This window comes from Ursus americanus, chromosome 20, assembly GCF_024610735.1.
Source record: "Ursus americanus isolate L20-20 chromosome 20, mUrsAme1.1.p, whole genome shotgun sequence".
In the NCBI taxonomy this organism is placed as follows: domain Eukaryota; kingdom Metazoa; phylum Chordata; class Mammalia; order Carnivora; family Ursidae; genus Ursus; species Ursus americanus.
Genome location: NC_142146.1, coordinates 38342616 through 38359422, shown reverse-complemented (window position 1 = coordinate 38359422; position 16807 = coordinate 38342616). Strand labels below are relative to the sequence as shown.

Below are 16807 nucleotides of genomic sequence, written 5' to 3'. Positions count from 1 at the left end.
ACACATAAATGATAAGAGGCTCATATCCAGAATACAGTAAGAACTCTTAAAAGTCAATAAGAAACCTGAGACAAGAATTGTATAGACAGCTTACGGAAGTAAATACATAAAAGACCAAAAACAAATAAAGAAAATGTATCAAATTGTAGTAAACAGGCATAGAGGCAAATTAAAAACAATACAAGGCAACACTATATACCTATTAAAAAGCTAAAATTTAAAGATTGACAAGTCCTTAGAAAGACTGTAGAGTGTTTAGACTCTCTTGCAGTGTTGCTGGAAGTATAAATTGGTATAATCATTTTGGAAAGCAGTTTGGCATTATCTGCTCAAGATAATACTGTGACCAAGCCATTCTACTTGTCTCTATAGGATATGTTCAAAAATGTTTATACCAACATCATTTGTAGATTTTAACTGGAAGTAACCCAAATGTCAGTTGGTTATAGAATGGATAAGCAAGAGGTGAGGAAGGGAAAAGAATTGGATAGACAAGTTCTAGGATATTCCTGTAATAGAATACTATGTAGCGAAGAAAACCAACAAACCAAAGTTACATGCAATAACTTCGATTGGTTTCACAAACAATGTTGAATGAAAAAAGCTGGATAGAAAATAATACATGTAGTATGTTTCCATTTCTATAAAGTTCAAAAATGGGCAAAACAAAATTACTGTATTAGAAGTTCAAATAGTGGTTGTCAGTTTGTTTGGGCGGCTATAAGAACCATATGCTATAATAAATGTATAACATAAACTGAGTGACTTATACAACAGACATTTATTTCTCACAGTTCTGGAGGCTCAGAAGCAAGATCAAGGTGCTAGTACATTTGGTGTTTGATGAGGGCCTGCTTCCTTGTTCATAGACTGCAATCTTACAAGGGGGTGAGGGAGGTCTTAGGGGTCTGTGTTTTAAGGGCACTAATCTTATCCATGAGGGTTCCATATCATGACCTAATCACCTCCCCAAGGCCCCACTTCCAAATATTATCACTTTGGGGATTATGCTTCAACATGAATTTGGGGGTGGGTGTACACAAACATGCACTCTGCAGCAGTCGTTATTTTCAAGGAAAAGAAAGGAGGTAGTGATTGGGACGGTGAATAGGGGAGCTTGTGTTTCTGGGATTCCTGTATGTGATTATTTTGTGATAATTGATCAAGCTATACATACAAGATTTGTGTATTTTTCTGTATGTAAATTTTACTTTCCAAAATAAATTTTTAAAACTTAAACCAGAAAAGAAGGAAGGAGGAGACAGGTAAGAGGAAAGAAGGAGGGTAAAATGATGGTAAAACCAGACTGAAAACATCTTTTTAAAAGAACTTTTAGTATGTTTCCTTATTCCCTTTGCTTCTCTGACTAGATTGGGGAGGGGCACTGGCAGCCTTGGCTGGTTGGGCACATGAATCCAGCATCTGTTCCATACATCTAGTCATGTCATTCTCTCCTCTATCCACAGGCAGGTGCCGTCTGTGTGCAGGATTAGGTTCAGGGGAAACTCAAGATCTCATTTATGTTCCCGCTTCAAACTATGTTCTCATACTTGCTTGAATTAAGAGTGAAACTTCATTAAAAAAATTATTTTTTGTAGTCCGTCATTCTATGTGTTTTCCATCACATTCCAAATAGTACTGTTTTAAAATAAATACACAAATACTTAAAAGGCAGGGAAAGGGAAAGGAAATGATACAGAGGACAGAGTAGGAGTGGCCAGAAAGGTAGGAGAAAACTTGGAAGATTGTGGCCTCACTGAAACCAAGGGAAGAAAGTGTTTCAAAGAGGAAATGGTGTGGACAACAGAAACAGATGCTGAAGAGAGTTCAAATGAGATCAGAATTGGGAAGGATCTTTTAGATTTAAGGAGTTGCTTTTGGGCAATGCCGAAGACTGAAACCATGAAGAAATAGTTTGCGGAGTGAAAAAGGCGTGAATTCTTAGAAACCTGATTTTAAAGGAGTTGAGAGGGAGGGCAGTAACGCATGAAAGATCTTGGAGAAAAATAAGATGTAATTTTTTTAACTATATTTTTATGCTTTAAAAGTCCTATCCTCCTCAGAGCTTTGATATTTTCCTTTCACTGAGATTTTTTTTAATAATAAAAATATACATATAAACACTTTCATAATACCTTAATCCATTTGGAAATTATTTTGATGACATATAAAGTAGCAATGTAAGTGGAGTTTTCTTTCCCTAAATAGTTAATTATCCCAACACTATTTCATGTTGGCCAGTGGACAACTCACCAGAACCAACCAGCCATCCTGAGAAAACCTTTCTAAGAAAATTCTTTATCCAAATGAAAAAGTCACTCTGCCTTTGACTTTGCTCTGCCTACATGTGTGTCTTGTACTTTTTGATCCCTAATCATCTATTCATACTTTATTTCCCAGTATAGTATGGGGTTTTCTTAGGTGAGTATCTGGTGTTGTCTTTTATAGGATGTGACCTTGTTCCTGCCAGAGTGGGAGGATGGGCATTTTTACCTTGCCAAGTATTATGACAAATTGATGCCCATGGTCACAGACAACAAAATGGAAAAGCAGGGTGATCTCATTCGGTATATAGTTCTTCATTTTGGCAGGTAAGTGTGTGAACTGATATGTGCTGATTAAATACGTCACAGTGACTCTTGATCTTGAACTGTTAATCACAGATTTTAGCATATCCAGTATGTTTTCTGCTTTACCACTGATTCAGTCTTTAATTTTTTTTCATAATAATATTTTTATTATGTTATTCACCATACAGTACATCCCTGGTTTTTGATGTAAAGTTTGATGATTCATTAGTTGCGTATAACACCCAGTGCACCATGCAATACGTGCCCTCCTTACTACCCATCATCAGTCTATCCCATTCCCCCCCCCCACTGAAGCCCTCAGTTTGTTTTTCAGAGTCCATAGTCTCTCATGCTTCATTCCCCCTTCTCAATACCCCCCCTTTCTTTATCCCTTTCTTCTACCGATCCTCCTAGTTCTTATGTTCCATAGATGAGAGAAACCATATGATAATTGTCTTTCTCTGCTTGAATCCAGCCATTGCACTACTGGGTATTTACCCCAAAGATACAGACGTAGTGAAGAGAAGGGCCATATGCACCCCAATGTTCGTAGCAGCATTGTCCACAATAGCTAAATCGTGGAAGGAGCCGAGATGCCCTTCAACAGATGCCTGGATTAAGAAGATGTGGTCCATATATACAATGGAATATACTCAGCTATCAAAAAGAACGATTTCTCAGTCTTTAACTTTAGATGAGATATAAATTTTTTCTTTATATCATTCTTTCTTCCTTTTAAAAAGTAACTTTATAAATGGAAAAAGTAAGGTGCATATGTGTTTTTAAACTCAGTAGTACCAATATTATACAATGAAAATTAAGTGCCCTTCCCATTCCAAACCCCCATCTCTTGAGTCCCCTTCCCTAGAATTCCAGAAGACCCTAAATGTAATATATTTATTGGTTATAATTACCAATGGAATGTCTTCTTCCTGCCCATTCTGCTAAGAAATGCTATAAATGAAAATGCTTTTGACATTGGACTTGTAGGAAGAGTTTATCTTTTAGACTAGATAACAGGTAGAATATAACTTAATTTTATATATTAGTGTATTATCACATAGTGTATTGTCTCATGCCTACTGTTTATGTCTTCACATACTATTTCCTAAGAAGTAATAATGACATGTCATTCATTTTTTTAAAGATTTTATTTATTTATTTATTTATTTATTTATTTGAGAGAGCGCGAGACTGTGAGCATGAGGTGGGAGGGGCAGGAGGAGAAGCAGACTCCCCACTGAGCAAGGAGCCCAATGCAGGGCTTGATCCCAGGACCCTGGGATCATGACCTGAGCCAAAGGCAGATGCTTAACTGACTAACCACCCAGGAGCCCCTTCATTCATTCTTCTTATCATACTCATGTACTCTTTTTTGTTGTTGCTGGTGTTAGAGAGAAAGTGAGCACAAGCAGGGGGAGTGGCAGGCAGAGGGAGAAGCAGGCTGCAGGCAGAGGGAAAAGTACGCTCCCCGCTGAGCAAGGAGCTCGATACAGGAGTAGATCCCAGGACCTTAGGATCATGACCTGAGCCGAAGGCAGGCGCTTAACTGGCTGAGCCGTCCAGGCATCCCATACTCGTGTACTCTTCCTTTATTTTAAAGGATGACTTATTTCAGAGCAATAAATTTCTTTAAAGTTGTCTATTATTAGATACTTTGACTTCTTCAGTATTTTCAGAAATTAATGTTTGTTCATTATTGGTGTTTGGATTGCAGGATTTGGCCACACCTTTCTTCTCAAAACGGAATTCAAATTTTATAAAATCCAAACCTAATTTTATTTATTAATGATTATCAATAGCTTGTTATTAAAGCAGAATTCCTGGCCTATTAGCATTTTGAAATGGAAACATAAGTAGAGGACAATTATTAAATGCATTTTTCTTTTCTAAGATAAGTAATAGCTTGCTTTTGTTCTTTAGTTTTAGCATACATATATCATGTGTATTGGTATACAGAATTTATTTAATGTATTTGTTCTAAAACAAAAAGTTACCTAGAATCCTCAATGTGCAGAAAACTGTTGGGTATACTGTGAGAATTTTTAAACAATTTGAGGAGGTAAGGTTATTTTAGAACATATTCTATTCATAGTACATAAAAGAAAACATTTGGATGCTTAAGGGAGTAAACTTAGCTATTGAGACTTACTTATCCCCTGCATGATCAAAATACTATGTTATTATTAACTAACCATTAGTGTTTGCTCTCAAGGAGCTATTAGAGAAACCTTAAGCATAAAAAAAATTTAAATAATGGAACATAATAGAACGTGTGATCAGCTATGAAAATAAGTGGCATAAATATGAGAAATGTCTATTAGCAAAATACCAAAAATGAAACAAACAAGTCGAGAATTCATAGAGTTTGGGCAAACTTGAGGTCAAAACTCAAGCTACTGGCTTCATGATTTCAAAAGTATATCTCTTTGTACTGCATTGCTACAGAAATCTTGATAGGCCTCAGGAAGAAGGTAGGATTTGAAGGATAATTCAAGAAGACGACATTACTAACTTTTCAGATTTAGCAGAAAAACAGCGTTGAATGGTTTATTCAGAGGATGGTGAAGAAATTATACTTAATGGAAGGTATAATCTGGTGAGTAGTGAGATTGGAAAGTTATAAAGAAATAAGATTGTGAATATATGAATACCAAGTAGAGTCCTTCATATAGGTCTTAAATTGTAGCTGTTGATTCCTGTTTTTGAACAGGGGAGAGCATGATAAAACTAGGATTTCAGGAACATTAGTCCAAAATATATTGAAGAGAAATGTGAAATTGGGGAGACGAAGTTATTCTAATTTCTCAGAAATGAAGTGATTGGACCTGATAGGCTTATTATGGCTATGGAATGCAAACGAAGATATAGATCTGAAGGACAATTTGAAAGTACTGACAGAACAGGTCATTAGTTGTATTACTTTTGGTATAAGCAATGTAGAGCTTAGTGAAGAGTATAGTAAGAAAAAAAAGGGGCATCTGGGTGGCTCAGTGGGTTAAGTGTCTGCCTTGGGCTCAGGTCATGATCCCAGGGTCTTGGGATCGAGTTGGGCTCTCTGCTCAGCAGGGAGCCTGCTTCTCCCTCTCCCTCTGCGCTTCCCCACTATTGCTCACACTCTCTTACCCTCACACGCACACGTGGTCTCTCTCTCTCTCTCAAATAAATAAATAAATAATCTTAAAAAAAAAAAAGGGAATCAAAGATAACCTCTACTAAGAAGAAATACTGATACCATAATTTTTGTGAAAAGGCTGTGTAAAACTCAAGTGGTAGTCTATGTCTTTACATTTTAATCCATATAATGTAAAAAAGAGCACTATGTTAATAACATCTTTTCTGTATAATTGCAGATCTCTACAATATGGAAACCAATTCATATATCAGTCAATGCCACGAATGTTATCACTATGGCTTGATTTTGGTGCTAAGGCATATGAATGGGAAAAAGGTATAATTTTTTATGTAAAAATTTTAAGGGATAAGAAAAATTTTAACTTTGGTATAAAGTCACATGTGGCTTGACAATCTAACTTACAAAAAGCTAGGAATGAATTTGCTAATTTAGATTGAATATAAGTATGAGCAAGAATGCTAACAGGAGAAACACTAAACACAAAGACATTAAGTATTGCAGTTCAGGGCTGCAAATGAGAATCTGCTCATTCCTTCCTGAACGTAACACATACTGAGAGATACTAGCTTAAGCCAAATAATTTACCCTAAAAATTATAGTGGAGTGTGGCTTGTTCTGTGTTTCTAGTGAAAATTAATAGCCCTTGAGTTTTTGAATGGCCCTAAATATGTTTTCCTATTTAGACAAAGACAACTATGTTCACAAATTGGCAAGTGATCTAGCTTTGGGTGTGGGAATAACGTATATTGTAAAGCTGTTTTTAAAACAAAATTTTTCTTCTGTGAATTGAACTGATGTGCTGTTTTTTTCTTTGTTTTTTTAACTGATTTTTTTCCAGCTGGCCGTTCTGATCGTGTACAAATGAGAAATGATTTAGCTAAAATAAACAAGGTTATCACAGAGCACACAAATCACTTAGCACCATATCAGTTTTTGACTGCTTTTTCGCAGTTGATTTCCCGAATTTGTCATTCTCATGATGAAGTTTTTGTTGTCTTGATGGAAATTATAGCCAAAGTGTTCCTGGCCTATCCTCAACAAGCAATGTGGATGATGACAGCTGTGTCAAAGGTAATATAGTAATCATGACAGTGTCTTTTTCCATTCTATATGGCATTGATTATTTAATACTAATATGAAGATGCAAGTTCCAGTGTTTCTTTCTTAGATTAGTAGCAAAAGATAAATTTTATATGTTTGAAAAAAGAAATTGAAGCATTTTGTATCATTTTAAATTCAGAAATATTTACCATATCAAATGAAAGAACTAGTATGTTAAGATAAAGAATTCAGCATGTTTTTTTTCTATGAGGTCAAATTGTTAGTGCTCGGTATAAAATGGTAGCCTATTTTTTCAAAGTTTTTTCTGCAAAGTATCTAAGCTATTAATAATAGAAAAACTTCATTGTATTATTAATGGGCATTTGTAAGGTGGTAAATATATTTAATTATAAATATTTTAGAGAATTTGGAAAATACACAGTTATTAAAAAAAACTAAAATTCAGTAATTCTATTAATATTCTTCTGTATTTTTGTATGTGTATTTTCTGTACATATTTTAATGCTAAATTTGGATTATAGAGATACATAATTTGATATTTTTCACCTAACATTTTACCATAGCATGTTCCTATACATTAAATATTCTTTGAAGACAAAGTTTTAATAAGTATGTAAAATTCTTTAGTAGTTAACCTATAATTATTTTCTATAATTTATTTAACTGTTGTGTTTCCATTGTTTTGCTCTTGTAATAAATACATCTAGACATATCTATATTTATTCTCACTTCTGATTATTCCACCAGGATAGATTCTAAGAAGGGAATTCATGAGGTCATAGGATAACAGCATTTTTATGGCTGTTTAGAGCATTGCCAAATTGATTTCCAGGAAATTCGCATCAGTATAAATTCTCATCATGAATACTTTTTAAATTGATTTGTGTCTACCAAAATTCTGGGTTTAAAAAAAAAAATCTTGTATAAAACTACATTTAATTTTTTTATGACAGTCTTCTTATCCCATGCGTGTGAACAGATGCAAGGAAATCCTAAATAAAGCTATTCATATGAAAAAATCCTTAGAAAAATTTATTGGAGATGCAACTCGCCTAACAGATAAACTTTTGGAATTGTGCAATAAACCGGTATGATCACAAATCTTCCTACTTATAGACCTGTATTTGATCATTTATATAAAACTTCTCTATGATTTTAGCTGGGTTTCTTTCACATGATTTAATTAAGTTAAAATTCTAACACGAGTGGGTATACACATACATAAAAATTCATTAAATTATATACTTTAAATATATGCAGTCACCTTAATAAAGCGGTTTTTAAAATTTCTAACAAGTCCCTCTCTCAAATTTATACTTTAAAATTTCTAAAAGCTCTTCTTAGTGTAGATTCTGAGAGTAAATTATCCATATTAACTAGAAATAATTTAAGTAGAGGGATATGAAATAAGCTGTAAAAATACAATTATGTAAAATACTCAAAGTTGTCTCTGTTATTTTGTGTCATATCTTTAAATTTTCAAAACTTATATACATTAACCTATATATGAAAAAAGATTGGATTTTTGGTTTACTTTTCATTTCATTTCATTCTCTCAGTACACACTTATTTCATTGCCTGTTGACAGGCGCTAATGCTAAGGAAAACAAAGATAATGAAGACGTTCTTTTTGTCTGCATTGTGTCTGCATATCAGTGCTGATAAGTGTTGTAGGGAACTAAACAGATGGTTATCATCTAGTTTAAGAACTACTTTAGTTTCAGTGTACTTGTATCTAAAGTATGAACATGCTCACAGGGGTAACATACTCTTTTGCTCAAGGAAATGCAAGGGGGAAATCCCTAAATATATACACAGAAAAGGTAAAAATGAGGAGTGAGGATAGTTATGAGGAAAGGGAGAGAGACTCTTTATAGGTAAATAGCTAGATTTCATTTTACAAATATGCAGTCTATTAGCTGTTTATAGGTGAGAAAATACAGACTATTCTATTTTCACCTTCCCTTTATCAGTAAACACCTTGAAAGAGTAATCTGTTTTTGTTCTCTGCTTTAGTCCTTTTGACTTCTGATGCGCTTGGCATTATCAAAGACAATGTTATGATAATGGCCAACATTTACTCAACACTGACACTTTTCTAAGTGCTTTACAGGTATAAGTTTTCACTTCTTTATCTGAAATTTTTGTGGCCATCTAGGCTGCATTAAGGAATTCAGAATTTTTCAGATTTTTAAGGTAATGTAGTATACGTACTCAATATTGAGAATCCCTACTGAGAGTATTCAGATAGAGTATCCCATAACCAGTTACATAACTGTTTCTGTGGTAAAACATACTAATCTTTTTACTAAGTGAGAAGTTCAGGTATCATTTTGCTGCCAAATGAGATTTGGTACAAAAAAAAAAAGGTTTGATTTACACAGCTTTTCGGATTTTGTGATGTCTGATAATGGATTGTAGGCCTTTATTGTCTCCTTTGGTCATTAAACAGTCCTGTGATGCAGGTACTATTATTGATAAGGCAAAGGAGTACAGAGAGGGTAAAATGAGATATATAACAAATTCTTAGAAAACCGCTGACTGCTTAACCATTGTAACTAAAATACTACAGAAGTAAAATTTTTGTTTTGGTTGAAAATAAGTGTTCTATAATTCAAGGTAAACACAGAGAAATTAAAATGTACTCTTTTCTTTCCCTAGGTGGATGGAAGTAGTTCCACATTAAGCATGAGCACTCATTTTAAAATGCTTAAAAAGCTGGTAGAAGAACCAACATTTAGTGAAATCCTCATTCCTTTACAATCTGTCATGATACCTACTCTTCCATCAATTCCGGGTGCCCATGCTAACCATGAGCCATTTCCTGGGCATTGGGCCTATATTGCAAGCTTTGATGATACGGTAAACTTCAATGTTATGTAACTCAATGATTTTAAAATTTAGTTAAGTTAAAAATTTCAAATTAAGTTTTTTTAAAAGTGTTTTTCTCAGAGACTAAGTGCATTTTATTTGCAAAGTAAAAAATGATTAGAAATATAGAAAAGTAAAACTGTCTTATACTGTTGGGATAAAATTAAATGTTAAAAATCCCACATTCCCAATATCTGTGACCTATAGAAATATCCATATGGAAAAGACTGATACTTTTCTAATGTGTATTATGATGAATAAGAGCCTCGCATCTTAAATAGCATAATAGGGAGATGGTTCCTTCACAATAGCTTTCTACGTCCTCCAATGAACACGTAGGTTTTCTCTCCTACACTTCTCTAGTACATATTGCTAACATTACATGTGTGTTTCTAATCAGTTACTACCTTTGTATTGTCAATGTTTCAACCATATACATTTATCTTCCCCTATATATTGTAAGATATACACACACAGTGTTCATGCTTACTCTTCTTTTGATCTTCTAAACCCCTAGGACAGTGTCTTAAAAAAAAAAAAAGCCCCTATTCAACCGAGTATTTTTATTTTTTTAGATACTTCTATTGTTTTAGTATAATTTTTATTTTTCACAATTTGATTTTTCCATACTTTCTTTTGTCCTAAAAATGGAGAAGAGAAGAAGGACAAAGTACAGGTTTTGCTTATACTTTAGGAGGAAGCAAAATTCAGCTAAGAAGAGCTTGATTTTTTTTGAGTATAATATGTGACTATGAATATGTGACTATTTTATTTTATTTGTTTAAAAATTTTATTTATTTGACAGAGCAAGAGAGCACTAGGAGGGGGAACAGGGGAAACAGTAGAGGGAGAGGGAGAAGCAGGCTCCCTGCTGAGCAGGGAGCCTGATGCAGGGCTCAATCCCAGGACCCTGAGATCATGACCTGAGCTGAAGGCAGATGCTTAACCATCTGAGCCACCCAGGTGCCCCTGAATATGTGACTATTTTTTAAAAAGTGGTACGAGAACATTTCTAAGTAAATACTTTTGAAAACTGTTTGTTCCAGTAATTCTATGTATCAAAACATTCTATGTATCAAAACATTTGTTTAATTGCTTCAGAGCTAGATACTAAACCACATAATGAAATCATTCTTTCTTACTTACAGTCATGCTTTGTTTTTAACTTAATAGTATTCAGCTTATTAACTCACCTCATTAGGTGGACTTGATTTTGGAAGAGTTTCCTTTTTCAAAAATGAAGCTACATTAAATTGATAAGCATTTCTTACCATTAGAGACATTTAAAAACAGTGTCTCCAGATCTAAAGCAGGTTCTAAAAAATGTTTCAAAAATCTTTTAGGGGCTCCTGGGTGGGTCAGTCAGGTGAGTGACTTCCTTTGCCTCAGGTCATGATCCTGTGGTCCTGGGATCCACACCTGCATCAGGCTCCCTGCTCAGTGGGGAGTCTGCTTCTCCCTTTCCCTCTGACCCTCCCCCTTGCTGGTGTGTGCACAATCTCTGTCTCTCCCTCTTATTCTCTCTTAAATAAATAAACAAAATCTTAAAAAAGATCTTTTAAATATTGTGGCTGTCCTGAAGAGGCTGCCTAAATTTGGATGTGTAAGTACTTAGATTGCTGATGAGGTAATCCTTTTACTTTATAACCATTCCAAATGGGTGACAGTGGTTCTCTGTTTATGGGCATTCTTTTCGTAGATCATTGGTGATTATGATAAAAGAAATTGTTAAAATAATAAACTTACTACACAATATAGGTTATTACATTCTTTTGGTTAGGTAACACAATATTTATATATAAAAATTTAAACAAAAAGTCTTGACCTTAATTTATATATAACTCATTATCTTTTAGGTGGAAATTCTTGCTTCTCTTCAGAAACCAAAGAAGATCTCTTTGAAAGGATCAGATGGAAAGTTCTACATCATGATGTGTAAGCCAAAAGATGACCTGAGAAAGGATTGTAGACTAATGGAATTCAATTCCTTGATTAATAAGGTTTGGAGATAGTTTGCTTCAATTTTAGAATTACCGTAATTACTATCATGCGATATGAGCTTTTCATAATGCTGATAGATCAGTCTTAAAAAGAGAATGAAATGTACTACCTTTTTTGTTTTCACTTAATTTTTTTTATTGGGATCAGATTTACAATTTTAACCACTTTTAACAGTTCAGTTCAGTGCCATTAAGTACATACACATTTTTGTGCAACCCTGTCACCATCCCTCTCCAGAACGTTTTTCATCTTCCCAAACTGAAACTCTCTAGTCAATAAACAGTAACTCCTCATTCCCTTCCTGCCCAGCCTCTGATAACCACCATTCTACTTTCTATCGCATTAATTTGACTACTCTAGATACCTTGTAGAAGTGGAATTATATATTTTTTGTCCCTTTTTACTGGCTTATTTCACTTAGCATTGTCTTCAGGGTTCATCCATGTTATGTCTTGTGTCAGAATTTTTTTCCTGAGTAAGGCTGAATAATATGCCATTGTATGTGTATACTGCATTTTGTTATTCATTCATCTATCAGTGGGCACTCGAATTGCTTCTACATTGTAAATAATATTGCTATGAACATAGGTGTATAAATAGCTCTTCAGATCTCTTCTTTCAGTCTTTTGAATATTTACCCAGAAGTGGAATTGTTGGTTTCATATAACTTTTTACTTTAAAAAATAAGATTACTTTTATTGTATTGAGAAAAATGTGTAACACATATTAGGGAAAATATTTTCTATTTAATGTTTAAATTATTTGTAATAGACTTTATCAGATGTATGTATGTTTTAGTGCTAGACAAAAGACATCAGGTTCTGTTTTGGGGGGTTTTTTGTTTGTTTGTTTTTAAAGATTTGTTTATTTATTTAAGAGATAGAGAGTGCAGGGGGTGGGGAGGGGCAGACGGAAGGGGAAAGAGAGAATCTCAAGCAGACTCCTTGCTGAACACCATCCCGCTGTGGGGCTTGATCTCACAACCCTGAGATCATGACCTGAGCTGAAATCAAGAGTTGGATGCTTAACCAACTGAGCCACGCAGCTGCCCCTGGGATCTGTTTTTATCAACACACCACCTAAAGGTGATCCTTAGTATTTTTTTCAGTACATTTGGTAAGTGCTTGATTTCTTCTCAGAGATGATATGAGAAATCTTATTAAGGGTTTATTATAAATGGATGACTTTAGGTATTTTGAATTATTCTGTGGCCAGGTATTTGTAAATGCATAGCATCTGTTTTTTCCATTGGTAAAAATTAAACCATACGATAGAAAGATGAAATTTAGTTATTTTTTTATGAACTTTTTATCCCTCCTCTGTATCCTCTCCCCACATTTAACTTAGGACCTCTTTTATTAGCGGGAAAAGTTACGAACTTTTAACATAGAAAAGATATAGCAACAGATAAGTTCATTTTTAAAAAAGAATAACTATGATTTGTACTTAGTGTAACCAAAAATAATTTAAAAATTAATATCACATTAAAAACCCATTTCAAAGGCACTATGAAATGAAGGATTATTTTTTATTTAAAATGTTTAGTAAATTGGTAACCTAATTCATTTTTTATTTAAAATGTTTAGTAAATTGGTAACCTAATTCAAACTAAAATTTGTTTTTCTGGTTAGGAGTATCAACTGGCCTGGCTTTAGTTTACAAATTTATCCTAATCAGCTTTGCTACTGATTATTTCATTACCATTCCCCCACATTGCTATGGTAAAGTACAATAGCCTGAAAAACTACAGTCTGTGTTGGTCTAGGAGACCACAAACTAATCTTTACATGTCATTCTAATGCTGTACTGTTTGGCTGACTTTTATGTAGCCTATTTATTCCTAAAGTTTAAAATATGTCTTTGGGGGCGCCTGGGTGGCTCAGTTGGTTAAACGTCTGCCTTCGGCTCAGGTCATTGCTCCCAGAGTCCTGGGATCGAGCCCTGCATTAGGCTTCCTGCTCAGCGGGAAGCCTACTTCTCCCTCTCCCACTCCCCCGGCTTGTGTTCCCTCTCTCGCTATGTCTCTCTCTCTGTCAAATAAATAAAATCTTAAAAAAAATAAAAATAAAATATGTTTTTGGTTAGTGATTGTGCTTTTGAATTGGACAGGTTGCAACTATAGTTGTGTGATCAGTTTGTTTATTTCATACAGTTTAAGAATTAAACAAAATACTGTTTATCCTTACCTAGAATAATTCAGGATTAATCAGATGAGATGTAAAAAGCTTTCTTCTGCTAGGAGACCGTTTTTCAAATGAAGCCATAATACTAAATTGCAAGAATAAAATGACATTTTGAGGATATTATAAAACTCATACTTTTTTGTTTAGGTAATCAAAATTAAACACCAGTCTTTGTGTCTAAGGACTTAATATTTCAGTGATATCTATAAAGCAATAAAAAATAAAAGAACATTTTGTCATTGTTAAATATACAAATATCATATTTTGAACACAATATTGTTGTCACATTAACAGTGAATAATTAAAAAGAGGGACTTGCCCAAGGCATTTTTAATGATTTGGAAAAAGACTATAGATACTATCCCAGTAGCTTCCTTTCCTAACGTCCTGAAGAATTATTTGTCTATACCACATAGTAAACTTTCACTGAGTTTCTTTTGCTATGGAATGAATAATCTTTAGATATATTTAACATGACGTTTGGAAATTTTGAATTTTTAAGCTTTTGTGTGTGTGTGTGTTTTTTTTTAATAGTGCTTAAGAAAAGATGCAGAATCTCGTAGAAGAGAACTTCATATCCGAACATATGCAGTTATTCCCCTGAATGATGAATGTGGTATTATTGAATGGGTTAACAACACTGCTGGCTTGAGACCTATTCTGACCAAACTATATAAGGAAAAGGGTACTAAAATTAATTCTTAAAATATAAATATATAATATGACTATAAAATCTGCCAATGTGTGTAATTATTATTAACATATGTCATTATACCTTTTTTTTTTTGTATAAGCCATAGTAGAATTTCTAGGTCAAATGATATTCTATATACGGATGTACTTACGTGTTTTTCTTCCTAGTGTTCTAATCCCTTCTTTATCCTAATTATGTCTTTATCCCAAAAGAAGTTGATGTAGCTTACAACAATGTATATGAAAATTTGTTTTTCACAAAAGTACTGGTTAGCAATTCTGAAACTACTTTATATGTACACTTAACTTTAGCAAATAAATAAATATATTGTGGATAATGAGAGCTAGCTTTTTCACTGTGAGAGAAAGAAAAGGAAATGGAAGGCTAGACTAGAGCTGAAAGTATTAGATTGAAATTAGAGTCTCCACCTGGCCAAACCTGGGATAATTTGGGCAAGAAAATAAATAATGATATAATATTAGATTATAACTCATGGAATAAAATAAATAGACATGAATCCACACTGATATAAATAAATAATAAGTAGGGAAGTAGGAATAGTTCTTCCTTACAATATAATTGCAGTGAATAAATGTAGAGTAAATGATGGAAATAGAAAATGACCAATTAGCAAGGACCACATTAATAATTGTTGCAGGTAACGAATATCAATGGATCCTGAAACGAATGAGCAAAAGTACGATGAGAAACAGGTTATTTGTAGGGTATCAAAGTATCTCCCCACAACATACTTATTAATTATAAAGGGAAAAAAAGTAGTAACTACAGTGGAGAAACAAAAATATAACTGGTTAGAACTCTTAAAAAATGTCAAGGTAATAAAAGACAAAGACAGAAATTTCCCAAATTTGAGAACATTAAGGAGACATGACAGCTGAATGTAATATGGGATCCTGGATTGGATCCTGGCCCAGAAAAAAAGACAGTAGTGGGACAGTTGGTGAAATTTGAATAAGGTCTGAAGGTTAATTAATAATATTGTAACTATCAATTTCCTGATTTACGTAATTGTGCTATTATTATAAAAGACATGAGTTAAGAATAGCTGGGTGAAGAATATATGGGAATTCTTTGTATCATTTATGTAATTTTTTGTAAGTCTAGAACTATTTCAAAATAAAATTTTTTAAATGCATATGATGCAGTACATTAAATGTAAATAGATCAAGTTATCAGAATAAGGTAGAAAATAAGTTTATTCATTTCCCTAGGGCTACTGTAACAAAGTACTGCAAACAACAGAAATGTATTCTTTCAGTTTGAGAGGCTATGAATCCAAAATCTTGGTGTCAGGAGGGCCAGATCTCTGATAGCTCTAGGGGAGAATCTCTTCCATGCCTTTCTTCAGCTTCTGCTGTCTCCAGCAATCTTTGATGTGCCTTAGTTTTATAGATGGATCACTTCACTCTCTCTCCAGTCATCACACAGTGTTTTCCCTAAGTCTGTATGTCTCTGTTTTCTCTTCCTATATAATATTTTATATACCAGTCAAATTATAATAAAGGCCCACCCTAATGACTTCATCTTAACCTGATTACATGGGCAACAACCCTCTCTTATAAGGCCACATTCACAGGTACCAGGGGTTAGGACTTAAACACATTTCTTTGAGGGTACAATTTAACCCATAACAATAGTGATGTTGATAAATTACTGTATTATTGTGCTAAGTATGTTATATACTTTATTTTTTATTGTTAATAAGTCTGATTATCCCTATTTTATGTACAGTGTCAGAGGTTAAGTAACATCCAAGTTCACAAAGATGATAAGTTGCAGAGCTGAAACTTAAAGACTGGACTCTGATTCCAAGGAACTTGCTGTTGACTATTTTATTGGAAAGATGAAGTATTGTGTGTGTTTTAGTTATTGCTTTTGGATTTTTAAAAATATTTTTAAAAATATTTTTAATATCATGAGCACACGGGAACTATGTAACATTTGAGTCTAAAAACCTCAGATCTCAGACTTATCCATAAAACTTTTGGCTGTGCTTTGGGTGTACAAAGCACCAAACCAAGGTGGGCCTAAAAGGCACTTAATAGACTAGAGTCATATACCCATGTAACACAGGCTCACCAATGTATCAGAAGGAAAAGCTTTTCTGTTTCTCCAGATGATTTGCATTGTGCAAGATTAGCTCAAGAACCAGGTATACAACGAAGCTTAACAGGCTAGCATTCACACAGAGTAAATGATTTCAAAGCACCATTGTAGATTTTTTAATAATGATTCTGTGTGGACCTATCCTACATGCTGAGGAACAGAG

The 16807-nt window shown here is 33.8% G+C and overlaps 1 protein-coding gene across 4 annotated transcripts in view; it reads left to right on the top strand.

The window, feature by feature from the left end:
- The window catches only part of ATR (ATR checkpoint kinase), a 103644-nt gene that overhangs the window by 76461 nt on the left and 10376 nt on the right, over nucleotides 1-16807 (top strand). For 2 of the 4 annotated variants that reach the window (XM_045791917.2, XM_045791918.2), the window contains 7 exons: nucleotides 2449-2591; nucleotides 5924-6021; nucleotides 6545-6777; nucleotides 7722-7856; nucleotides 9430-9630; nucleotides 11496-11639; nucleotides 14358-14508. In XM_045791917.2, the coding sequence (XP_045647873.2) occupies nucleotides 2449-2591; nucleotides 5924-6021; nucleotides 6545-6777; nucleotides 7722-7856; nucleotides 9430-9630; nucleotides 11496-11639; nucleotides 14358-14508 (1105 nt within the window). Of the gene's footprint in view, nucleotides 1-2448; nucleotides 2592-5923; nucleotides 6022-6544; nucleotides 6778-7721; nucleotides 7857-9429; nucleotides 9631-11495; nucleotides 11640-14357; nucleotides 14509-16807 lie in introns of those variants that run through there. The other 2 variants (XR_015727884.1, XR_015727885.1) reach the window with 2 other exon arrangements.